The sequence below is a fragment of the Schistocerca piceifrons genome, chromosome 6 (assembly GCF_021461385.2).
Source record: "Schistocerca piceifrons isolate TAMUIC-IGC-003096 chromosome 6, iqSchPice1.1, whole genome shotgun sequence".
NCBI classification, from domain to species: Eukaryota; Metazoa; Arthropoda; class Insecta; order Orthoptera; family Acrididae; genus Schistocerca; species Schistocerca piceifrons.
This window is the reverse complement of record NC_060143.1, coordinates 389658194-389685173: the sequence shown is the minus strand read 5'-3', so window position 1 is coordinate 389685173 and position 26980 is coordinate 389658194. Positions and strand designations below refer to the sequence as shown.

Genomic DNA, 26980 nt, shown 5'->3' with positions numbered 1-26980 from the left:
GCCTTCCATTACTCTTGCTAAACAGGTAAACCTTCCTCTTTTTTTTAATATTCCTAGTAACTTCCGTATTCAGGGATGCTGCAACAGCCTTATGATCACTGATTCCCTGTTCTACACTTACAGAGTCAAAAAGTTCGGGTCTGTTTGTTATCAGTAGGTCTAAGATGTTGTCTCCACGAGTTGGTTCTCTGTTTAATTGCTCGAGGTAATTTTCGGATAGTGCACTCAGTATAATGTCACTCGATGCTCTGTCCCTACCACCTGTCCTAAACATCTGAGAGTCCCAGTCTATATCTGGTAAATTGAAATCTCCACCTAAGGCTATAACATGCTGAGAAAATTTATGTGAAATGTATTCCAAATTTTCTCTCAGTTGTTCTGCCACTAATGCTACTGAGTCGGGAGGTTGGTAAAAGGAGCCAACTATTAACCTAGCTCAGTTGTTGAGTGTAACCTCCACCTATAATAATTCACAGGAACTATCCACTTCTACCTCACTACAGGATAAACTACAACAAACAGCGACAAACATGCCACCACCGGTTGCATGCAATCTATCCTTCCTAAGGCCGGTATTACACTGTCAAATTTCTTTGTCCAATATCTTTGTCAAAGATTTTTGATGGTGTAATAGGGACTTTGTCAAATGTCATCCAATATTTGATCAAATCTAGGGCCTTGCTGTAGATTTGATCAAAGAAATTGCCTGTCTTCTGTTCACTGCAATGTGACATGTTACCACATGGAGCGCTAGCATCACTGCATTCTGTTGTCTGTAGTGTTTTTATAAACATCGCCGGTAAATACAATTGGTGTGTGCCGACAACTACAAAATTAATAGAGATGTATGAAGCTGATGAGGTGCTTTACAACGTGAAGCACCCTGAATACAAAAATAGATTAAGAAGATTGGAGACCTGACCTGACCTAACATAACCCTCTTCTGTAGCAAGGAATCGGAGTGTTACAGTGAGCCTGTCTTCTGAAGATGTAGCAGTTCTTAAGTGAATATTGTGCTTTATGATATGAGGATAGACCTCACAGAGCACATACAGAAATGTTTGCTCATCCATTCTTAAGTAATTGATTTACAACTTGACGTCTTCCACTGTAAGCCCACCTAACAAGTTTTGTTGAATGCTTTTATCACGTCGTCGTAAAACCCACAGCTTCACCCAGATTAGATTAGTTTTTTGTTCCATAGATCCATGCTGAGGAGATCCTTGTGGATGTGGAACATGTCAATTTCTTTTAGCTGAAATAACAATACTAATAGTATGAATAAATACATCATTTGTTTCTATTAAAAATTTCGTCAATGGAGTGGAAGGAGTTGGCCACTAGTAAGTCTTTCAGGTTTCTTTTAAACTGATCTTTATTTGTAACTAAAATTTTTATGTTTGCTGGCAAATTATTTGAGATGAGTGTTCCTGAGTAGTGGACCCTTTTTTGAACTAAAGTAAGTGCTTTGAAGTCCTTGTGCAGATCATTTCTGTTCCTGGTATTGTATGTATGAACAGAGTTGTTTGTTGGAAAAAGAGATATATTATTTAGGACAAATTTCATTAAGGAGTAAATATACTGAGAGGCAGTAGTTAGTATACCCAGTTCTTTGAAGAGGTTTCTGCAGGACGTCCGTGAATTTACTCCACAAATAATAAGTATTACACACTTTTGGACTCTGAAAACTTTTGTTTGATTTGAATAGTTACCCCAAAATATTATACTATATGACATTATGGAATGAAAGTAGGCAAAGTATGCAAGCTTTTTCATTTTTATGTTGCCTATGTCTGCTAACACTCGAATTGCAAATACAGATTTGTTAAGGCATTTCTGCAGTTCTATGGTGTGCTCCTCCCAACTGAATTTGTTATCAAGTTGTAATCCCAGGAATTTAAGACTGTCAACCTTGTATGTATGGTTCTTTTTTTCCCCCCACTTCTTTTCCGCATGTGCACACGATGCAATTGCAGTATGTACAACTGCTGCGGTTAATAACAAGTTGTTGTCAGCCATCTTGAACTTTGACGAAAAGTCTGATGACAGTGTAATACCCCTTCTAGCGCTACGTCAAAGATCTTTGTCAAATATATTTGACGGAATGTTTGATCACATCTTTGATCAAATCTTTGACAAAGAAATTTGATAGTGTAATACCGGCCTAAACACCGTATGTGCCTTTGTTTTATCTCTGGCTTCAGCCAGCTTTCTGTACCTATAACGATTTCAGCTTTGGTGCTTTCTATCAGCGCTTGAGGTTCCGGTACTTCACCAATGCAGCTTCGACAGTTTACAATTACAATACCGATTGCTGCTTAGTCACCGCATGTCCTGACATTGCCCGCACCCTTTGAGGCTGTTGCCCATCTAGCGTAAAAAACTGCCCAGTCCACGCCACACAACCCCTGCTACCCACGTAGCCGCTTGCTGCGTGTAGTGGACTCCTGACCTATCCAGCGGAACCCGAAACCCCACCACCCTGTGGCGCAAGTTGAGGAATTTGCAGCCCACACGGTCGCAGAACCGTCTCAGCCTCTGATTCAGACCCTCCACTTGGCTCTGTTCCAATGGTCCGCAGTCAGTCCTGTCGACGATGCTGCAGATGGTGAGCTCTGCTTTCATCCCGCTGGCAAGACTGGCAGTCTTCACCAAATCAGATAGGCGCCGGAAGCCAGAGAGGATTTCCTCCGATCCATAGCGACACACATCATTGGTGCCAACATGAGCGACCACCTGCAGATGGGTGCAGCCTGTACCCTTCATGGCATGCGGAAGGACCCTTTCCACATCTGGAATGACTCCCCCCGGTATGCACACGGAGTGCACATGGTTTTTCTTCCCCTCTCTTGCTGCCATATCCCTAAGGGGCCCCATTACGCTTGAACTCAAATGGCAATCTATGGAGGGAAGATGATATTCTTTCCACTAAATACTACTGAAAAAATTTAGAGAACTGGCATTTGAAACTGACCATAAAACAATTCTTCTGCTGTGAACATACATTTTGTTAAAGAGCATAAAGATAAGATATGCAAAATTAGGGCTTCTACAGAGGCATATAGACAGTCCTTTCTTCCTCACTATTTGCAAGTGTAACAGGAAAGGAAAAGACTAGTATTGGTACAAAGTTCCCTTCACCATGAACTATTTAGTGTAGTATGTATGCAGATGTAGAATGCAGAGCCTGGTGTCTTGGTGTCTCATCAAAGAAGTGGTACATGTCTTGAGTCCATTGGTATTGATAACAGGCTTTTATGGAATTACAACAAAAAAAACTAAATCAAACAATGGAAGCTCAGGGTGGAATGTAACACAATTATGAAAAGGATAGTTGCTACACACGATATAGCAGCGATGCTGAGTTGCAGATGGACACAACAAAAAGACTGTCAGAAAGTGAGCTTTCAGCCAATACGACCTTTGTCAAACATAGACGAAACACACACACACACACACACACACACACACACACACACACACACATGCACGCACACACACACACACACACACACACACACACACACACACACACACACACACACACACACACACAGTCTCCGGCAGTTGGAGCCAGACTGCAAACAGCAGCACATAATGGGAGAGGCACCTGTTTGGGGGTAAGACGGGGGCGGGAGCAGCGAGGGGGGAATAGCAGGGTAGAGGTGGAGGACAGTGAAGTGCTGCTATTGGGAGCATGCAGGGATGAGGTGGAGAGTAGTGCAGCTCGATACGGTCAGGAGGTTAGACAGAGAGTGGGAGAGATAGGGGGATAGTGGAAAAGGAGATAAGTAAAATGACTATGTGCATTGGTAGTAGTGCTGAAGTGGAACTGGGAAGGGGCTGATGGGTAACGAAAATGACTAATGTAGGTTGAGGCCACGATGGTTACAGGGATGTAGGATACATTGCAGGGGGAGTTGCCATCTGTGCAGTTCATAAAAGGTGGTGTTGCTAGGAAGGATTCAGATCACACAGGTTCTGAAGCAGTCATTGAAATGAAGAACATCATGTTTGCCAGTGTGCTCAGCAACAGGTTGGGTCAGTTGTTTTTTGACCACAGTTTGGCAGCAGCGATTCATGTGGACAGGTAGTTTGTTGGTTGGCATGCCAGCGTGGAATGCAGCACAGTGGTTGCAACCTAGCTTGTAGATCACATAACTGGTTTCGCAGGCAGGCTTGCCTTTGGTGGGATAGGTGATGTTGGTGACTGGCGTGGGATACGTGGTGGAGGGAGGAAGAAAAAAGCTAAGACTTTTAGGTATGCCACCTAAATAATGAAGTCGATAGTTTACAGGGATGGCAGCTACTTTTGTTAAAATGTCTGGTGGAACCAAACACAACAATTTTTTGAAATTATGCAATGATTGTTGTCTACATTTTCAAAGCCAAATTAAGAATGGGAAAGGGGCAAATGTGGTATCAAATTGATCAGAGTGAGTTCTGGTTTAAGAGAGAAAAAGATAACTGCTTGGAAGTAATCAGGATAATTATGGAAAAAATTAGTGATTTGAGAGAAAATTACATACCGTATTGGATTTTTGCCCAAGTTTTTGTAGCCAAATGTAAAGTTGGAAGTGGACAAATGTGGTATCAAATTGAACAGTGTGAGATCTAGTTTTACAAAAAAGATTTAAGTCCTTTGATAGTAGTCAGGGTTGTTAAGAAATGCTTAATTTGTTGGAATACTGAGATATTTCAAGAACAGCTGCTGGTAGGGATGTAGTCGGAATGTCAAAAAGTATAAAATCACAGCATAAATTGAAACTTTTCTACTTCCTCTTCACTTATACACTCTTAATAATAATATGATACCAATCAATATTTAAATATGTTTAAATGTTTCATTTTTCAAAGCAAAATTGAAAACATATTTATTTTAGAAACAAACAGTAAAATGTTTTGTGAAATATTTTTGTAAAATGAAAGTAAACAACAAAATAAATTAAAGAAGTGTTTGATGCACCTTCAAATGATCTCTGAACTGTGTACAACAAATTAGGTGCAAAATAAGAATTTGAAGTTTAATCTTTAACTTAGAATTTCAAAGAGCACTAGAGGATAGTTGTCTGGTGGAAATTGAGTAAGTGATCTCTTTAGGTCATCACTATATGAGCATCTCAACTGCTGTACATAATTTTGAGCATCATTCAAAGATGTGTCAAACGTTTCTCTATTATATTATATTTTTTCCTTTTGGACACATCACTTTTAGACAAATAATTTCACAAAACATTTGACCATCATTCTTTTAAACAATTCTTTTTTTCGTTATGAATGTTCCTTCACATGAAGTAGAAAACTGCTATACAATGTAGGGTAATGATGCATACGAGGGGGGACCCAAAAGAAACCGGATTGTTGTCATAAAAAATTTATTGATGAATGTTTTTACAAAGTTATTTCAGTCACCTTCAAAATACTCTCCATTACATGCGATGCACTTGTCAAGTCTCTTTTCCCATTGTTGAACGCATGTTTGAAACTCTTCAAGTTTGATATTGTCCAATGCCCTTTGCGAAGCAGTTTTTACCGCCTCCACATTGTCATAGCGCTCCCCTTTTACCGTTTTTTTCATTTGTGGAAATAGGAAAAAGTCGCATGGGGCTAGGTCCGGCGAACACGGAGCGTGGGGAATGACAGACCACCTCTGAGATGCCAAATAGTGGGTCACTTGTAAGGCCGTGTGTGTTGGAGCGTTGTCGTGATGTAGAAACCAGTCACCTGATCGCCAGTGTTCTGGGCGTTTCCTCCTCACATCCTCTCGCAGACGCCTTAAAACATCTAAGTAAAAGTGCTGGTTAACAGTCTGGCTAGGGGGTACGAATTCCTGTTGCACAATTCCACGAACATAAAAAAAGACAATGATTGTCGTCTTCACATTTGACCTCACTTACCTTACTTTTTTTGGTCTAGGAGAGTTGGGAGTCCTCCACTGGCTTGATGCTTGCTTGGTTTCTGGGTCATATCCGTAACACCATCTCTCATCCCCTGTAATGACTTTGTTCAAGAAGTTTGGATCACGTGCAGTCTCTGTTTTCAAGTCCTGACACACATTCATGTGGATGGTTTTTTGCTCCTGTGTGAGAAGGCGTGGAACAAATTTAGCAGCAACACGTCTCATGTGCAAATCTTCACTCAAAATCCGCTGGCACGAGCTCCAACTGATTCCTGCCCAAACCACTCGAAAACCTGTGTGCGGCTCATAGCATCCTTCTGGAAAGCTTCCTGAAGCATCTGGTGTGTCTCCATTGCAGTTTTTTTAAGCAGGAAGCAGAATTTCACACACACTGTTTGTTCTTTTAAAGTTGCCATAACGACTTCGCAGAGCTAACCCGCCAAGTCAGAGAAACACAATACCACACTTGCACGTTCAGCTCTACAGTGAACGCCATCTGTGCAGCTGTTTCATGAAGGTCTCTACTAACACCATCTAGCGTGAGAACCCTGCACTACGTCTACAAGTGGCAGCGCCCTCGGAGTCCGGTTTCTTTTGGGTCCCCCCCTCGTACATCTATCAAGGTCATTAGCAAAGTCATGTCATTCTCATTAGCCAAAATAGAATCCTTTGTCACTTCCTAACTGAGGAACACATATTATTAACATATCACAAGATAAACTACTCATTCCTGAACGCATAATGCATTGAGATGACAAAAGTTGTGGGAGACGATCTGCGTGTATACTGATGGCAGTAGTATTTTGTACACAAGGTATAAAAGGGCAGCACATTGGCGGAGGTGTCGTTTGTTCTCAGGTGATTCATGCAAAAAGGTGTCTGGTTTGACTGTGGCGTGATGGGAATTGACAGACTCTGAATGCGGAACAGTAGTTCGAGCTAGACACATGGGACATTCCATTTCAGAAATCGTTACAGAATTCAGTATGTTGAGATTCACAGTGTCAAGAGAGTGCTGGGAATAGCAAATTTTAGGCATAACCTGTCAGGATGGACAATTCAGTGGCCGATGGCCTTCACTTAACGACCGAGAGAGCAGCAGCATAGGATTATCAGTGTTAACAGACAAGTAACACTGCATGAAATAACCACAGAAATCAATGCGGGATGTACAACAAATGTATGACAGTGCGGCAAGATTTGGCATTGATGGCATGTGGCACCAGATGACTACTGTGAGTCATTTTGATGAAAGAACGACATTACCTATAGTGTCTCTCCTGGGCTGATGACCATAATAGTTGGTCCCTAGACAATTGGGAAACTGTGGCCTGGTCAGATGTCGTGTGACTAGGGCCTCCTGTCGGGTAGACCATTTGCCGGGTGCAAGTATTTCAAATTGACGCCACTTCGATGGCTTGCGTGTCAATGCGGATGAAATGATGATGATTAGGACAACACAGCAGAGAAAATCTCTGACCCAGAGAACCTGGCCCCTTAGGACTGACATTCTGTCGCACTGACCACTCAGCTACCGGGGGTGGATGCCTGGTCAGATGAGTGATGATTTCAGTTGGTAAGAGCTGATGTTAAGTGTTCGAGTATGAGGCAAACCATATGAAGTCACGAAGCCAAGTTGTCAACAATGCACTGCACAAGTTGGTGGTCTCTCCATAATGGTGTGGGCTGTGTTTACATGGAATGGCCTGGGTCCTCCAGTGCAACTGAACCGATCATTGACTGGAAATGGTTATGTTCAGCTACAGATGACAATGCAGCATGTCACTGGGCCACAATTGTTTGTGATTGGTTTCAAGAATATTCTGAACAGTTCGAGTGAATGGGTTGTCCACCCAGTTCGCCTGACATGAAATCCATTGATCATTTGTAGAACATAATCAAGAGGTCTGATCGCGCACAAAATCCTGCGCCGGCAACAATTTCGCAATTATGGATGGCTATAGAGGCAGCGTGACTCAATATTCCTGCAAGGGATTTCTAACGACTTTTTGAATCCATGCCACGTCGAGTTGTTGCACTGCCGGTACACTGGGACAAAGGAGGTCCAACACAATATCGGGGGTTATCCCATGACTTTTGTCACCTCAGTGTGTAATCTACTTTACTTCAGACGACCAAGCTTAACTGCCCACTTCCTAATGCCACTTCCTAGACTTAAAACCGGTTTGATACTGAAGCAAGAGTATAATTCCCCCTAACCTTCATTATGGTTGTCAGTCAAAACCCAAGTATTTTCTGTTGGTGCAGTTTCCCACGATGACTGCACCAAGGTAACAGCATCTGACGTGTTTGCCTTATCCACCATGTAACATCATACTTTTACTACTGTTGCCTCGCTCAGATCAGATGAAGCCTGTGGGAATTAAGTAGTGGCTCCAAGAGCCAAAAATATTACACTTTCCGCAAAATGGTACTGGCTTGTTCCTAGAAGCTACTCATAACAAACACAGCAGAACATCTCTGAATTGCTTCGATGCATTCCCTTAATGCGACTTGGTGGCGATCTCAGCTGAGCAGTACTCAAGAATGGGTTGCACATGTGTTCTGTACATGTTCCCCTTTAGACATGAGTTACACTTTCCTAGAATTCTGCCAATGAAATAAAGTCAAGCATTTGCCTTCCTTACAATCAAACTTCTGTGCTATTTTCATTTTGTGTCGCTTCGCAAAGTTAAGTCTAGATATTTAACTGACGTGTCTGTGTCAACCAGCACATCTCTAATACTGCATTGAAACATTACAGGATTTTTTTCCCTACTAATCTGCATCATCTTAAGTTTTCCTGCATTTAGAGCGAGCTGTCATTCATGACACCAACGAGAAATTATATCCAAGTCATCCTGTATCCTTCTGCAGTTACTCAAAGACGACGTTTTCCCGGGTACTACAGCGTCATTAGTAAACAGTCGCAGACTGCTGCTCATCCTATCTGTCAGATCGTCTATACAGGTTGGTCAGAAACAGCCTGAGAAATTTGTAAGAGTCTTCCAGGTTGTGCTGAGAAATAATTCTTAAGAAACAAATTCGACTTGTTGCGTTGTTTCCGACTTCATTAGCACCGAAGTTAGCCAATCAGGTTGTAGAGAGCGCAAGTTCAAGCGGCCCACCAGATACAATTAGTGTCAATTGTTCTCACAGGGTAGATAACAGCGCATGAGATTGCTCAGCGTTGGGCTCAGGTTCCATCCTTACTGTCGTCCCAAGTCCAATTTTTGTATCGCTCTCTTGTTCAGTATTAGGAACTCAAATGAAGCACACATTTGGCGACACTGTCTCTGGGGGGGGGGGGGGGGGGGGCGCTTGAATTTGGGCAAGCAATGGCCTGATTGACTAACTTCAATGCTAATTAACTTGGACACGGCGCAACGTATAAATTATTTCCTGAACAATGATATCTCAACACAACCTACCCTATAAAATTCTTAGAAGCTTTTCAGTCTGTTTCAGACTACACTTTTGACAATATATCGATATTTTTGGAGAAGATATCGATATATGTCAGCAATATTAGTCTCACGGATATATCGATATGGCAATATGGAGTGCTGGTATTTGTATTAATTTTTGGTAAACATGTGAAATTGTTCTTTTGAAATTGTAGTAGAACATAATTTTACTTTCAATGTGTGAAGGAGTCTTGCTACTTTTTGAGCTCGTATCAGATCCAATCTTTCTCTTTGACTGCGTGAAGCAAGTATAGGTGGCACAAAGAAGTCCAGTTGTACTGGGGAGTGGCGATGTGAATGGAATAACAAGATTTCCGAAGTGGAGAAATAGAACACCAGTTGTGTTAAAAAAACCAATTTGTAACGCAACATCGACATTCTTCAAAAACAGTAACTAAAAAACGTGCGCATTATGTAAATGACAAAATTGGATTTTGTGGTGGGCGGAGATGTGTGAGGGGATATGCTGACGTAATCAGCGCTGGGCGCTATCAACAGAAACTGCAACAACAAACTAGTCCACCCAATTTAGACACAACAACTTCTGGCGTTAGCAGAAATGAAAAAAAAAAAAAAAACCAGGGAAGTTGGCATGAAGTGTTCGAAGCAAATCCGATATGACGAAACCGAACAGCAGAGCAACCGGACACTTATTTTGCCACTTACAAGCAGTTACCATTCATTGTCAGCCAAGTGGTTATCGCTAAGCGCAAATGTGCATCGTTTTCATTTCTTGCTGTAAAGCGGATAAGACAGCAGCTAGCTTGTCCATTACAGAATAACTAATAATAAATGAACACTTGAATATACAGATCCAAAACTGGCAGTATATTTACTATATGCAGCCAATATTTTTATAGATCAATACGTCGATAATCTTTCGTCATTATATCGATACCTTGCCGTTATATCAATTGCTGATGATGTTTGGCTATTCTTTAAAATATCGACATATCGGACGCGCAGATATTTTTAAAAATATCAACAGTCCTGAGAAGAGTGGTCCTATCACACTTCCTTGGAAACCTTCCGATGATACCTCTGTCTCCAATGAATACTCGCCGTCCAGCACAATATACTGAGTTCTATTACTTAAAATGTTTTAGAGCCGCTGACATATCTTGCAATCTGCTCCATACCGTCGGATAATCTTTAACAGTCTATGGTGGGACATTGTGTCAAAGGTTTTCCAGGAATCTGCGAATATGGAATCTTCCTGTTACCCTTCAAGTTTGCAGGATATCGAGCGGGAAAGAGCAAACTAAATCCATATTGATTTATGGATACAATCTTCTCTCTTAAGGAAATTTCTTTATAATTGGACTTAAAATACTCTCAAGAATTCTGCAAAAAAACCACGTTACGGATGTAGGTCTGTAATTTTTCAGATTCGTTCTTTTAGTCTTCTTAAATAATGGAGTTATTTACCTTTTTTCCCCAGTCGCTTGGAGCTTTCCATTCAGCCAGAGATCATCGAAAAATGCAAGCGAAGTATGGGGCCATTCTGGAAGAGCACTCTCTATAAAACCGAACTGGGCTTCCGTCTGGCCGATCAGAGTGGCCGAGCGGTTCTAGGCGCTACAGTCTGGAACCGCGTGACCGCTACGGTCGCAGGTTCGAATCCTGCCTCGGGCATGGATGTGTGTGCTGTCCTTAGGTTAGTTAGGTTCAAGTAGTTCTAAGTTCTAGGGCACTAATGTCCTCGGCAGTTAAGTCCCTAGTGCTCAGACCCATTTGAGCCATTTTGATTCCGTCTGAACTTGGCGAGATTTGTTTGCAACTTTTGCAGCTACTTTTCAATGCCAGGGGTACCTGTTTCTGTGTTCTCCGCATGGGAGCTCGTGCAGCGGTCTAACACAATGTCTGTACGACCCTCCAGTGTGACTAATTTTTAAAAATGCAATATTTAAAACTTCAGCTTTCTTTATGCTGTCTGCTACTGGCACACAATACTGGTCGACGAGTGACTGGATATGTCTTCGACCTGCTTAGCGATTTTACAGAGGACCAGAAAGTTCTAGGATTCTCGGCAAGATCTTTCGCCAACGAATGAGAGTGGAAGCTGTTTGCTTCGCTGATCAGTCTTTTTATAGACACAGGATTTTCTACCAGCTTTTTCTTTTCGACATCTCTGCGTTCTTTTTTTGAATTGGGAGTGCAGAAATCTCTGTTTTCCGAATTTTATTATTAAGGCACGGTGGGTCTTTTCCTTTCTCAATCCACAAATTCGGCACATATTTCTACAGAATCTGATGATAATCAATTTAAACTTTACCTGTAGTTACTTTACATCCATTGCTTTACGTGGAGTTAAATTAAGTCTGTTCATTGTATAAGTAAGATTCTAACAACTGTTTATCGCAAAAAAAGTCTCACAGCCTTCTTGATGGATTTATCACTAAAGTGAACACCATGGAGTGATCAATCACAGGAGTTTTCTGATACTTGTGTTGGAGACAGAAGTATGTAAAAGTGTTTAACGATGAGGGTTGAACAGAAGTAAATGAATTTATTTACCATAGTTATTAAAATTGGGGGAACTGGTAAGGTACGGAACGAGGAGATTCTCAGCAGAGTTGGAGAGGAAATGGATATGTGGAAAACAGTAACAAGAAGAAGGGACAGCGTGATAGGACATGTGTTAAGACATCACGGAATAACTTCCATGGTACTAGAGGGAGCTATAGAGGGTAAAAACTGTAGAGGAAGACAGAGACTGGAAAACATCCAGCAAATATATTGAGGATATAGGTTGGAAGTGCTACCCAGAGATGAAAAGCATGGTATAGGAGAGGAATTTGTGGCAGCATCGAATACCAGTGGGACCACGAAAATTTTCAGTCTGCCTTTAATCTAGCCTTCACATCTGAACTATTTGAAGAGTTACCAGTATAAGGAAATATCTTGAAAAGATGATGTCTTCTACATCCCAACAAAAACAAATTCCGGATTAGAACAGTCAGTTAAAAACTGTATTGCTGATAAAAACCGGAAATATATCCAGATTTATGCTGAAGGCTCCAAAACTCCAGATAATGGCAGATGGACTGGCATTTCTATATCCAAGCGTAGGTTACAAAGAATTGATTTCGTAACCCAATGAAATTTTTAGTTCCTCGGTGGAAGCCACAGTTATATTCGCAGCTTAAAATGGTTTCCAGAACCTCACAGTGAGAACCGTTTTGATTTTAATGGATTGTGGACGCTTATTCCAAGATGTGCAGACAACTCCCATTCTCAAGAAAACTTACGTGTCAATACTCCAATACGATTTGTTTTTTGGCTGACCAGGTTCAATATTTTCAGTACCTGCAGTTGTATATGTTGATATGTTGTCTTTTGAGCGCTTTTCATTTTACTCTTGTGAGGAACTGAGACTTATGTCAGTGCTGGAGTCGTGTACTGAATAATGATCTTTATTACTTCTGCTGTCACTATCACCCCAGGGCTCTCAAGCACTCTAGAATCTAACCACACTGGTAATAGATTTGCAGCCTTCCCTAGTACTGAAACCACATGTCGCCTCTGGTTCAGCCAGTTATGTCCTGGATATGCAATGTAAACACAAGCACAGGGTGCCAACTTGCCTCTGAACCCTGAAGATTGGGAGTTCTCTGGAAAATTAGGTTTTCTGGGGAAGTTGGGGGAATCTCCATATCAATCTGATACACTGTAATTCAATTACTTGTGAAAAAGAAGTGTGAATACTTTGAGAGATGGTAGTACTCACCATAACAAGAAAAAAAGTATAATAATCTTGGATCCAGAAATGCATATTTTCTGCGATAAACACGTGTTTGCAGGAGGTGTTCAACATGTCGTCAAGTCATGGCAATGCACCCCTCTGCCCTGTGGCGTAAGGAATGACACACCCTTTGAAGTATACCTGGTTGTAGTTGTACCCACTGGCAGGCATTGAAGACCTGGCTCTGTAGTGTCCACACATTGTTGATTGGCATGCATAAACCAATTTCTTCAAGTGTCCCCATAACCAAAGGTCTATGGGAGTGGGGTCTGGGGAACGAGTAAGTCAAAGTGTGTGCCCCCACCCCCCATCCCCTCTCGATCAATCCAGGTGTCCTGAAATGTCTTCATCAGATGTTCACACACATTGTGACGAAAGTGCACTGCCGCACCATGATGCATGAACCACATTTGTATTACTTGCTGCAATGGCACAGCCTCTAGCGAGGTAGGCAATACATTCATGAGAAAGTCCAGATAATGCTCCCCAGTTAACCCTTGTGGTAGCACCTATAGCCCTTTTATCTATCGACAAGTATGCCTGATCATACGTTGATTGAGAATTGGTGTTGATGCCCTCTTTCCTGAACTGCTGCCCATACATGATGGTTATGGAAATTTACAACACCATCTCTTGTGAACCCTGCCTCATCACTAAATAAAATCTTGACTGTGAACAGTGGATCTGCAGCCCACTTACGCAACAGCCATTGACAGAACTGCCATCTGCCAAGATGGTCCTTTGGTCTTAGGGCCTTAACAGGCAGTAGATCATATGGGTACAGCAATTGTTCACGAAGTACCTCCCAAATAAGAGAGTCAGACACGCCTTCTGCTGCTACTAATCATAGCACACTGGTCCAAGGGGCTTCTTCCACCTCCCGTGCCAGGCATGCAGACTGTGTGAAGCCTTCCACTGTCAGTTTTCCAAGGTGCAAGGGAACCCTTGTCCCTCAGGCGTTGGAAAAGTCTGCTAGACAGCTCATAGAATACACTCTGCACTGTGGATATTTTTCAGTATAGAGGGCATGGGCTCACAGGCTATGTCCATTTGCTAAACCATAGTAGAATATCATACCTGCCAGTTCACTTGTCGAGTAGTAGGCCTCCACTGATTACGAGCAATGGAAGAGGGCAAATATAAGTGTACTACACCACTTATACGTACAGACAGTGCAATAACAGTAAAAACATGAGTGAATCCGCGTTTGGAAGTAGGTAAAATACCATGATACATACCTGAGGCTGACAGTAATGCATACAAGATGAAAACTAAAATCACCTGCAACATGACTTGAACCACAGAACTGACTGCAGGCCAACTAATGGTAGGTAGAGTATTGTGAGTAAGGCATCATAATACCCTGCTGACAGATTTGACAATTTGAGAGAGCGCCACTGTAACGACTGGGCTAATATCAGCAAACGAGCATCAGGCAGCCCTCCCCATAAACACATGTTTATCACGGATTTCTTGTTTTGATGAGTACTACCACCACTCAAAGAATTCGACAGTTTTTTAATACCATATAAACAGGACTATTTTTCCCACCATGTTCAAGCTCTAGGGATTGATCGATGAGAGGATACAGAACAAAAAAATGTCTAATGAACTTGTATCTGGAAATACATGGTTTCCATGCTAGAGACCATTTATTCAATCATGCTTTGTTACAGAGACTGTGATCTAATACATGTTCTAGTATGCAGCTACAGTTACAGTATATGTTGGAAATGGTTTCCACGTGCCTCAATACATGCGTGTACATGCCTTAGCATGTTCTGTCTCAAACGTTCACATCAGCCAAGTTGCATCCAAACAGTGTCAAGTGCAACGTGAATGCACTGCTCCAGTGTCTTCACATCTGGAATGGGCTCTGCATACACAATACTTTTGAGTTGGCCCCATAACCAGAAATTGCATGGGTTGAAATCTGGTAAATGAGGAGGACATGCAATTGGACCCTCTCGTCTGTTCAGTCGAGCAGGGAAGACACAATTGAGAGGTGTCTGGACATTAACAGCGAAGGGGGCTGGAGCATCATCATATACCAGCCACATAACCCTTCAAATTATCAATGGCACTTGGCCTGTTAGGCAACGTTGAAGGAACACTGATCCCAAAATATGGTCGCCAATTATCTCGGCCCACACACTCCGGCTGCACCAATGCTGATGAATCGCTGTCACCATACCATGGGTGTTCTGCATACTGTCCCACTGATGACTATTACGAAAGTTGAAGATGCCACTCCATGTAAAGGTGGCCTCATCTGTGAATAAGATGGATGACACAAATCATGGAATCGTGGTTGCCTGATGAAGAAACCAGTGAAAAACTGCTCCTGATGTGGGAGGTCTGTCGCTATTAAGCCCTTCACACGCTGTAAGTGATAAGAGTAGTAGCAATTGTCAGGGTGAATGTTCCACACGGTCGTCCGGCTTACCCTGTACCAGGCCAACTGTCTGGTACTGACATGGCGGTCACTTTCCACAGTGTTAATAACATTTTCCTCCAAGTCTGGTGTCTGAACATTTTGGGTACGTCCTTCATAATTTCCTCCTTTCTGAAACGACCCTGTCTCAGACAAACGGCGAAACACTGTTGCAAACATTGAATGTTATGGCTGTTGTGGGCGGGGATAGGTCTCCTGATACAACCTTGCTGCTTGCCGCCCGTTGCCATTTCCCTTTCTATAAGTAAACATCATGTTGGTAAGCTCTCGATTTGAATATGGAACCATTGTGTACAACGCTGTATAGCAAGAGCAGCGAATAGGGCACATTACTAATTGCTATGGCAAGAGAGGGCGCTAGGGCATGACAAATGAGGAACAGTACCGCCCTCTAGGAGGAAACCATGCATATTGTAACTGTGGCTGCATGGTACAGCATGTGTTAGACTGCTGTCTCTGTAACAAAGCATGATTGAACAAACGATCTCTAGCATGGAAACCATATATTTCCAGACAAAAGTTCGTTAGACGTTTTTTGTTCTGTATTCTGTAACTTCTCATCGATCAGTCCCTGGAGTTTGCATGCAGTGGAAAAAAACACCATGTGTGTTTATATATATATATATATATATATATATATATATATATATATATATATATATATATATATATATGTGTGTGTGTGTGTGTGTGTGTGTGTGTGTGTGTGTGTGTATGTTACTATTTATTTAATCGGTAGCTGATTCATATGTTATAATCCTATATCAGTAATGCCTGATGGCTTCATGTGAAAATATAAGAGTAATGACTTACTATTGACAACATGTGGGCTATGCTATTGAACAGATCAAAAATGTACATAAGTTTGTAAATTCAATGCATAGCCCCGCAACCGTCCTGTAACAGGTCCCAATCTACGCTAAGGTTTCTGTGACCACCAAGCATACAAACAAATAAAATTTGACTTAAAACTGACGACGAAAAAATTCGTGGATGGAAACTGATTTGACACAACTCTAGTAGCAAAATATTGGCGTGAAGATGCGGAACAGAGCTGTCACCATTTTACTGACAGACATTGTGTTGTGTAATAACTGCCGATGGACCTGAGGCTACAGGAAGATATTTAAAGCTTGTATTTTAACACATTCTCTCACTCGGATACATTTCCTCTCGTACTTCATAGGTAAAATACAGACAACAGTCTAACATGGCTTAATTTATTTTCACACTGTGCCAAACATACTGAAGCGTCTGTAACAGAAGATTCACAAGAAGCTGAAACCGGTAACTGAAATTATTAGTCTATTTAGGGTCTCCTATAACGTTATAACACTTTATTTGCTTTTCACAAAAATATGTTTTTATACTGAGGGCCTCCAACCGCTCATAATTTGATAATGACTTGCTACTTACGACATGACGAGATACGTCTTCCCTGTCGAGTCCTCTCTCGAGAAGCACCTGACCAAAGTAATTTACGCGGAAGTGCCTTCCTGTATTGGAGCTTTGGTCTATGGTGTACGTCACACCACTTTTTCTGTCCTGGTCTGCATCTTTCGCTTCAAACGCTGCAATTACTTTTCCCACTGTAGCGTCTTCTGATATTGCAACCTCAATATTGCGCTGTTGAAATACTGGGAAGTTGTCGTTGATGTCCCTGAGTTTAACAGAAACCCACGAGTAAGTCGTATGGTGTTGCTGTGTAGTATCATTCTCATTCTGCAATTGAGAATAACACAATGAACATCCGTTAACTGAAAGTAAACTGAAGGGCTTTATCTATAGTAAACAGAAAAAAGCTTTAGTTGTGTATTTTAGTTGGAATTAAAACTTATTCGCCTCTGACAACCGTAACTAAATGTTGCTGTAGATGTTAAGAACCACACACTGCTGCATGCAACTACACACGATAAAATACACATTCTTCGTTAACGCTTCCGGGGAAATACATTGTGATGCTTTTGGAGGTCAATCTTTACTAACCTTATCAGTAACTTGAATCTTGAATCTCAATACGTTCCCGTGGACGTCTTCATAATCCAACGGCTTAATTGCTTTCAATGATGCAGTTCCGTCACTATTCCTCTCGAGAGAAAATTTGTCTGATCCATAGCCGCTGTTTCGAACCACCTGCAAATAAAAATGACGATAACCACCTTCTCCCAGCTTGCACAAAAAATGACGGAAAACAGCTTGAAATTACGAAATATGCGAGTTGCTTGAGTATGTTTTACTTTTCTTCGTTTTTATTTTTTCACTTTTCTTTAGATCTTTTTCCATAGAAAGCTATTTTGAGTTGTCTGTACCATAGTCTATAGACCACTAGGCTAAATTCGTTGCGTGCGCACTTCGAGAGGAAATTTTCTATTAACTAGTCTGGAATAATATATTTCTCAGAAATTTTCAAATTAAAATCCTATAACATAGCAACTAATATTTATTATTTCATTGTGCAAAATTTTGCTACAATTTATGATTTAATGTATTGATGAGATAATAAAATGAATAAGAACACAGATCATTAAGATATTAATAGCGATTTATTACAACTTTTTTATTTAGAAGTTTCAAATGATCTTATTGGCTAACTGGGTGCACCTTCATTTTCAATGAACTACGTATAATATTCCCACAAATTATTTGTCTTAAAATATCAATTTCAAAATGAGCGAATCCTGAATTTACCACTAAAACGCTCGCTGTAGCCATCTGTCCTTGCTATGACATTATGAGTCAGTCTGCTACCTGTCAGATGCTGTAGAACTCAAAACATCTTATATTACAATCTGCATCTGAGAAGAATGAGTAATACGGCTGTGAGTTGGGGTAATGTGTGCTACATGGTACAGTTTTCGCTGTTCTAGAAACATTTACATGAAAGCAACTACATGAAAATTGTAGCTGTGAGTTACCTGAAGAGGTACGAGCGACGTAAATACATTAAACCGCCTAACGTTTTCCCTGTTCTGCTACTTCCGAAGTAAGTCGGTCGAATTCTGCATTTGTGTCCATGCTATCAGTAAGTGACGTATCAATAATTTTATAATACTGGTACTGTGTATGCAGCTACTGAAATGTGTTTGTTCATTACGATACATGTTTCGTTTGGTCCAGATAAAATATCGCCAATGATAGGATTTTCTCGTCTGTTGCTTGCTTTTAATGTGGATGTCATGTCTTCATTTACGTTTCACTTGAATTATCCCCTATGTCAACGCAGCTGTAAAAAAAAAAAAGGACTCCAGAATGAGATTTTCACTCTGCAGCGGAGTGTGCGCTGATATGAAACTTCCTGGCAGATTAAAACTGTGTGCCCAACCGAGACTCGAACTCGGGACCTTTGCCTTTCGCGGGCAACTGCTCTACCATCTGAGCTACCGAAGCACAACTCACGCCCGATACCCACAGCTTTACTTCTGCCAGTATCTCGTCTCCTACCTTCCAAACTTTACAGAAGCTCTCCTGCGAACCTTGCAAGCAAAGATCCCGAGTTCGAGTCTCGGTCGGGCACACAGTTTTAATCTGCCAGGAAGTTTCATATCAGCGCTCACTCCGCTGCAGAGTGAAAATCTCATTCTGGAAACTTCCCCCAGGCTGTGGCTAAGCCTTGTCTCCGCAGTATCCTTTCTTTCAGGAGTGCTAGTTCTGCAAGGTTCGCAGGAGAGCTTCTGTAAAGTTTGGAAGGTAGGAGACGAGATACTGGCAGAAGTAAAGCTGTGGGTACTGGGTGTGAGTCGTGCTTCGTTAGCTCAGATGGTAGAGCACTTGCCCGCGAAAGGCAAAGGTCCCGAGTTCGAGTCTCGGTTGGGCACACAGTTTTAATCTGCCAGGAAGTTTCAAAAAAAAGGACTATTTTTTATCAACCACCAATCAGTTGTGAAATGGAAAGCACAGTTAAAATAAAAATAATGTTTTACGTGGAACATTTAGCTACATCTTCCAGGTATTTCTCTATATAGTCGCCATTTAAACGTTTGTCACAGCGCGTCTTAGTGTGGTATAAACTTTCCAACACTCTCGTCAGACAAGGCAGCCACCTGTGATTTCCGCCAATTCCATACAATGGTCTGGAGCTCGTTGTCATGCTGTCATCATAGTCAGCATTTCATGTAAGCGAAGAGATGAAAATCAGAGAGAGTCAAGTGTCGGCAGTATGGTGGCAGACCAAACACTTCTCATCGAAAACGCTACAGCAATGTCTTCACTGCACCTACAGAATGTGGCCAAGAATTGTCATAAGGAATGAAATGCGTGACAGTTGCGTTATGCGGGTTGCATGAAATCAGGAGCAACCCCTCAGCAGCCACTTCACACTTGGCAGGAGACAATACTGTTCTAGGCATTTTTACATGCTCACAGTGCACTCAAAACTGAAAACTGCGGCGTGACGCGATAGACATGCATGCTAGAGACACTGCGCAACACATCTCCGTAAAACTTTAATGGATTTTTCACAATGGTTTTAAATTCGTGACCGATCGGAAGTTCAAAAGAAAATAGCCCTAATAAAAAAAATGGAAGAAACTGTGAATCCATGACGAGCGAAAAACGGCACACAACAAGGCTGCCACTAAAGTTTCTGGTAAGGCAATATTTTTCAGAGAGACAGTTCACGGGCTGGCGCAGGGCAGAAGTGAACGAGCAGGACTGTTTCCCTGCTACCTGCCTTAGCTGTTGTAGACATTCTTCTCAGCTGTTTACTGTACACTTCTTACGATATCTCATTAATGAATATAGCTCACTCTTCGGTACTATTACATTTACAAAACTTTGTTTTACTTCTTGCCTGTACTGTTAACCATCCACCATTCACCAGACCATCAGTGCTCCTGGCTGATTCCACAGGTTGAAGTAAAAAATATTTTTCTTCATAATTTCTTGTAACATTAGTTTTTTTTCCAAAACATCTGCCAAAAGTTTCTGTCGCAAAGTACTCCATCATAATTTACACTAAAAACAGAAACTTCTAATATTGCAAATGACGTCTAACTGGTAATTCCATAAGTAGTGCGGTAAAACGTATCGCTTTTGTAAAGTGACATGCTGCCCAACGTCTATACTACCTACGAATGATGACTGCTACCTATGAAAGTATTCTTTTTTCTTTCTTTTTTTTTTTTTTTTTTTTTTTTGCAGGTATTCTGGTGTGGCTGGACGCCGCCCATTTTGAAGACAGGGCGGCGAGAGCACCTTTCTTTTCCCCTTACGCGTTGCGGTGAATGCTGCTTTGACAGTTTACTCCGTGCTTTGACATCTCACAGTGGAGATGTACTGCGTGCCATGAAATAGAGAAGACTGTGACAATCACGATGGTGTCACGGAAGGGAGTGTTTTTCTTTTATTTTGACACACCTGGACAGAGTCGGAGTGATTGCACATCTGAAGGAATCAGTGTCCGATGATTGTCTGTGCATGGAATTGTATATGCAGTTGTTCCGTGTAGGATAACAGAGATTAATATATTCGTACTTACGAAGAAAGGCTTTCTGTTGTTTGGTAGGAAGTAGAGAAGTAAGGAAAATTCGGAGCTGCTAGCGCCGAAGAAGGTACACAGGAGACTGCGTCCGTACAGGAGGCAAAGACATGGTTTAGCTGCACAATTAATCAAAAAGACGCAGTACAATATTTAAAAATACCAGCGTACGTAATTTTTGTTCAAACATGCACACTTCATTCTGGCTCAGTCCGTGACATAACTGAATAACCCACGTAGGCCTACCAATGAAAGTGGTGATGACGAAAAGAGAGAAAAGTTGGCACCAGAGCGCGTGATGGGTTTCAAGCTCTGAAGCAAGTTCTGCATGTGGTTGACTTTTTAACGAAGATAACTGCGGTGACAACCCACTCTGCGGACACATGTAACTCACCTCTCACGACATCAGATTGACATACAACATCGAACTGTTCAATTACTCACCGATATGACAAGGGCGCTAGCCAGCCCTCCAATATGACTACTACATACACTACTGGCCATTAAAATTGGTACACCAAGAAGAAATGCAGATGATAAACGGGTATTCATTGGACAAATATATTATACTAGAACTGCCATGTGATTACATTTTCACGCAATTTGGGTGCGTAGATCCTGAGAAATCAGTACCCAGAACAACCACCTCTGGCCGTAATAACGGCCTTGATGCGCCTGGGCATTGAGTCAAACAGAGCTTAGATGGCGTGTGCAGGTACAGCTACCCATGTAGCTTCAACACGATACCAAAGTTCGTCAAGAGTAGTGACTGGCGTATTGTGACGAGCCAGTTGCTCGGCCACCATTGACCAGACGCTTACAGTTGGTGAGAGATCTGGATAATGTGGTAGCCAGGGCAGCAGTCGAGCATTTTCAGTCTCCAGAAAGGCCCGTACAGAACCTGCAACATGCGGTCGTGAATTATCCTGCTGAAATGTAGGGTTTCGAAGGGATCGAATGAAGGGTAGAGCCACGGGTCGTAACACATCTGAAATGTAATGTCCACTGTTCAAAGTGCCGTTAATGCGAACAAGAGGTGACCGAGACGTGTAACCAATGGCACGCCATAACATCACGCCGGGTGATACGCCTGTATGGGAATGACGAATACACGCTTCCAGTGTGCGTTCACCGCGATGTCGCCAAACACGGATGCAACCACCATGATGCTGTAAACAGAACCTGGATTCATCCGAAAAAATGACGTTTTGCCATTCGTGCACCCAGGTTCGTCGTTGAGTACACCATCACAGGCGCTACTGCCTGTGATGCAGCGTCAAGGGTAACCGCAGCCATGGTCTCCGAGCTGATAGTCCATGCTGCTGCAAACGTCGTCGAACTGTTCGTGCAGATGGTTGTTGTCTTGCAAACGCCCCCATCTGTCGACTCAGGGATCGAGACGTGGCTCCACAATCCGTTGCAGCCATGCGAATAAGATGCCTGTCATCTCGAGTGCTAGTGATACGAGGCCGTTGGGATCCAGCGCGGCGTTCCGTATTACCCTCCTGAACCCACCGATTCCATATTCTGCTAACAGTCATTGGATCTCGACCAACGCGAGCAGCAATGTCGCGATACGATAAACCGCAATCGCGATAGGCTACAATCCGACCTTTATCAAAGTCGGAGACGTGATGGTACGCATTTATCCTCCTACACGAGGCAACACAACAACATTTCACCAGGCAACGCCGGTCAACTGCGGTTTGTGCACGAGAAATCGGTTGGAAACTTTCCTCATGTCAGCACGTTGTAGGTGTCGCCAACGGCGCCAACCTTATGTGAATGGTCTGAAAAGCTAATCATTTGCATATCACAGCATCTTCTTCCCGTCGGTTAAATTTCGCGTCTGTAGCACGTCATCTTCATGGTGTAGCAATTTTAATGACCAGTAGTGTATAATGCTGTCAGCAGTACGCACCACATTTACGACGTAATGGAATCTTTGTGAAAGTATAAGAAATTCGTAGGCGTTGCCGTCGCTTCCAAGAAAACTACTCAATGATACAAAAGTAGCCCTCTCATAGAAAACAGTGTGTGAAAACTATTAATGAACTGCTAAACAGCTCAAAATTTCTTACGGTGCAAATAACGCTGGTGAAATGTTAACAACAAGGTGTTCTGTCACATTATCTTACCTCGTACTGCAACGTGCTAAACTCATCCTGATCACCTACTGTCACTGTAAGAATCGGCTTCTCCAGCACACTACCGCCGTCAGATTCATCCACTTCCACGAACCACTCATCTTTCGAAAACTCTGGCGGTGTATCGTTGACGTCCTTTACAGTAATAGATACGGTAGCTGTCCCTGTAAAAAGAGTGAAAAGGAAGTTACACACTTACTTCACATTTAATGTGATTAAATCAATGGAAAATCCGCGCGGACAACTAAGCAAGTTAAAGCACCACTTCCACTATATGGAATGCACTGGCTCCCGACCGATTACGCCCGGCACACAGTGGGCTATATCGCTTCAAAACTGGACATAATGGAGAAATGGATATAAAATTCTATAAAACTGTGTTCTTTTAGACTATTTGGGTTGCTAATTAGTAATTTGATGCTGAAATTACAAAAAATTCAAAATGGAGTATCCAGATCAAGGATTGTAAATTTAGTGGATTCGAGTAAAACTTCGGGCATAAATTATTGTGAAGTCGCTAATAACGAATTAGAAGTCAACATTGCCGTATTGAAATGTTTTATTCTATATTTTGCATTTTTCAATAGAAAACATGATCAAATTCGTTGCCTATACAATTATTGCTTTCAGAAGGGTAGCTGTCGAGGTTGTCCACTGGTTTGCAAAGCAGATCTTCTACGTCAGGTGGCATCTGTTTATCTTCTTCAGTTATCATTTTCTGGACTCTCGATATGAACTGTCTGAAGGTGCCAGTTGTTGTATCCTAGCCAGTAATGCCACCCGAGCCCGCTGCCAAAAGGTTGGCAGCATCAAAGTCCGGACGCCGTCCGTATAAGCAGCGCCAGCGATACAGGAAATCGCCGCAAGTCTGCGCGCGCCACCGCTGGCTTCTGGCTTCTTAAGCGCTGGAGTCGCGAGCGCTAGGACAGTTCTGTATTCGCCGCTCAGTTGTATACTCGCCACCGATTTGTGTACTTGCTAGTCAGTTGTGTGTTCATCGCAGCAGAGTTGTTTTTTGTCGTCAGCCGACGCTGACCTAGCCGCTCCGACTCGAACTAGACAGATTTCTGTAGACACCGAGTTCACTACTGTGTTACTGTATCTTCATTAATAAAAGATAAGTACCGACTTTTATTTAATATGAGTGTTTGGGCTTTCATCTTTCTGTTCACTGTTCCAGCGGACCGGTCGGCCCGCTATTAAAAGTGTGGCGGTGACTTCGTAAGCCATTTCCACAGCCAAGTGTTTGTCGCTACGAACACCGCCACAAAACCAGTAACCGCTGGAACACGACATGCATCGCTTTCTCAAGTGAATGTTTGCGAGTAAAATCTTCTCGGTAATGCCGGGTGTCCTTATCCCGAGCTTCCTGCACATCTTCAGACAGCCGACCAATCGGCAGCGGAGCAACTTCGACTATGTCATAGCCATGCGTCAAAACTATGTAGACTGATGTTGGCATCGGGCATTATTTCAGAATATTGTGAGTCCGGTGGAGCTGGCATCCGATCTTCGAGAAATACATTTTTTCAGGATTTTTGATAGCTGAGTTTTAGTTCTAGACTCTTCTGTACAAAATTTGAATAGTTATGCAGCATTTAGTGGAAAAAAGTATTACTCGCGTAGATTTTAATATCGTGAAAAAAATTATTTGTCGATTTGTGAAAAAAAATTATGATCACAATTCTGAAAGCTCCCAAAGAATTCTACAGAAAGGTCTAACGACATTTTTTGTTCAGATAATAGTTTACGAGATAACTGCAAAAATGAGGGACCCATTTTTATCCTATGGCACTGCCGAGCGGTAGGAAAATGACTGCCGGCGGAAGTGGCCGCGCGGTTCTGGCGCTGCAGTCTGGAACCGCGAGACCGCTACGGTCGCAGGTTCGAATCCTGCCTCGGGCATGGATGTGTGTGATGTCCTTAGGTTAGTTAGGTTTAACTAGTTCTAAGTTCTAGGGGACTAATGACCTCAGCACTTGAGTCCCATAGTGCTCAGAGCCATTTGAAAATGACTGTCCACTAAAAACGCGCAAATATGTGCATGCATTTACGAAAGTGGAGCCACGCAGAGGATATTATGTAGCCAACGATTTCGGATAAAAATTTCTTTCAAGGTTTAGAGCCGTTTCTTGGAATTTCCTGATTTTCTAATTTTTTCCCCATAGTAGCGTCTGGAATGTCGGTTTCCCTTATCCAACTGTCATTGTCAGGTTTTTACTTTATTAAAAGCTACCTGTAAAAAAGACTAATTTATTATTGTTGAGAATTTTCACATTGTCCATTATCTGGGTACTATATGTTACTAGTATATACGCACAGCCACGTAATTTTGCCCTTAACTCAGATGTTATAAGTTTGCCGTTTTGTTACTAGATGGCACTACTAATCGTCGTGTCCATCTCATGACAGTGACGGCTTACATGCCGTTTAGTCTGATGCCTCTTGCGCTGTGTATGTGCCAGTCTTAGCCCGTTACAGCTGTTAACTTGTGTCGCCACTTGGAACCATGGTTTTATCATTTTGTAATAATTGTCTGTCATTTTTATTATGATTTTTATTCTTGATTCATGGAACACAAATATGTCATTTGACGAGAGCATTGTTGCCGAAATTTTAAATTTGTTATGTGATTTCACGTAAGTACAGTTTTCTGGTTTTGGTTGAGAATTTTCACATTTTTATCTATTTTATGTATATTACTTATACCTTATATATTATGCTAGGTAACTTTTACCATTCTGATGAAGATAGTCTTAGAACCATCGAAACCTGGTTAATGAGTTTTTAAAAAAAATTGTGTGCAAACGGTTGGCTGACTATTACATTTTACATAATTGCATACATGATAGTTGAGCACAAGCCACAAAATATTTAAAATGCCATTATCTGTATCGCTTATTATTAAATTTAAGAAATAGTGTGAACTGATAACATAAAAATGTCTGGTTTCTTTATCATAGTATTTGTTAAATATTTGTTACAGAAAATTGACTGATCGATCTTTCAATTCCACAAATACGAATTTTGTACGAATAATTATGTATTCCATGTAAATATATGTTTTCGAAGTCTAAATAGAGTATAAACTCTGGTGGCTAAACAAAACAAAACAAAACAAGGCGACCGGAGTGGCTGAGCGGTTCTAGGCGCTTCAGTCTGGAACCGCGCGACCGCTACTATCACAGGTTCGAATCCTACCTCGGGCATGGATGTGTGTGTCGTCCTTAGGTTAGTTAGGTTTAAGTAGTTCTGAGTTAGAGGGGACTGATGACCTCAGATGTTAGGTCCCATAGTGCTCAGAGCCATTATAAGAAAACAAGTCGGGACTGTGTGGAGGATGATCGATGACAGTGAACCCATGGCGTCAGATTGTTGCAGATGTTCAGCGCTCGTGTGTAGTCTGCGTTGTCATGCTGGAGGAGACGGTGCTCCATGTGCAGACAAATTGTCCTAATCATAAACTCGATTACAGCACGCTGCTTCTCACACATCGACATAGTTACGTTACACACCACAATATCACAAGCTATAATTCGAAGGCTTCTAGCGGCAGAGATTTGCAGATACAAAGAAATGAAGAATAACGATATAATAACGTTTGTTTTACGATATGTAAAAAGCTTGGAGAGTTTTCACACAAAAGCACGGAGGCATTGCTTTTCAGCGCGTCCTTGCCTATCTTGTGTCATCCGGCAAACTTGAAATAGCTTCCGATTAGAAACATACTAAAGGCAAAATACAGTTCATGTAAACAGACTTGAAAATCGTAAAGTGGGTTCTTCTAGCAG

General features: G+C 41.9%; 1 protein-coding gene across 1 annotated transcript in view; it reads right to left on the bottom strand.

The window, feature by feature from the left end:
* Positions 1-26980, bottom strand: part of LOC124803337 (neural-cadherin-like) — a 251418-nt gene that overhangs the window by 149792 nt on the left and 74646 nt on the right. Inside the window, exons 7-9 of the mRNA XM_047264522.1 lie at positions 23181-23353; positions 17553-17699; positions 17092-17288 (exon numbers count right to left, since the gene is read on the bottom strand). Of these exons, the coding sequence (XP_047120478.1) occupies positions 17092-17288; positions 17553-17699; positions 23181-23353 (517 nt within the window). The remainder of the gene's footprint in view (positions 1-17091; positions 17289-17552; positions 17700-23180; positions 23354-26980) is intronic.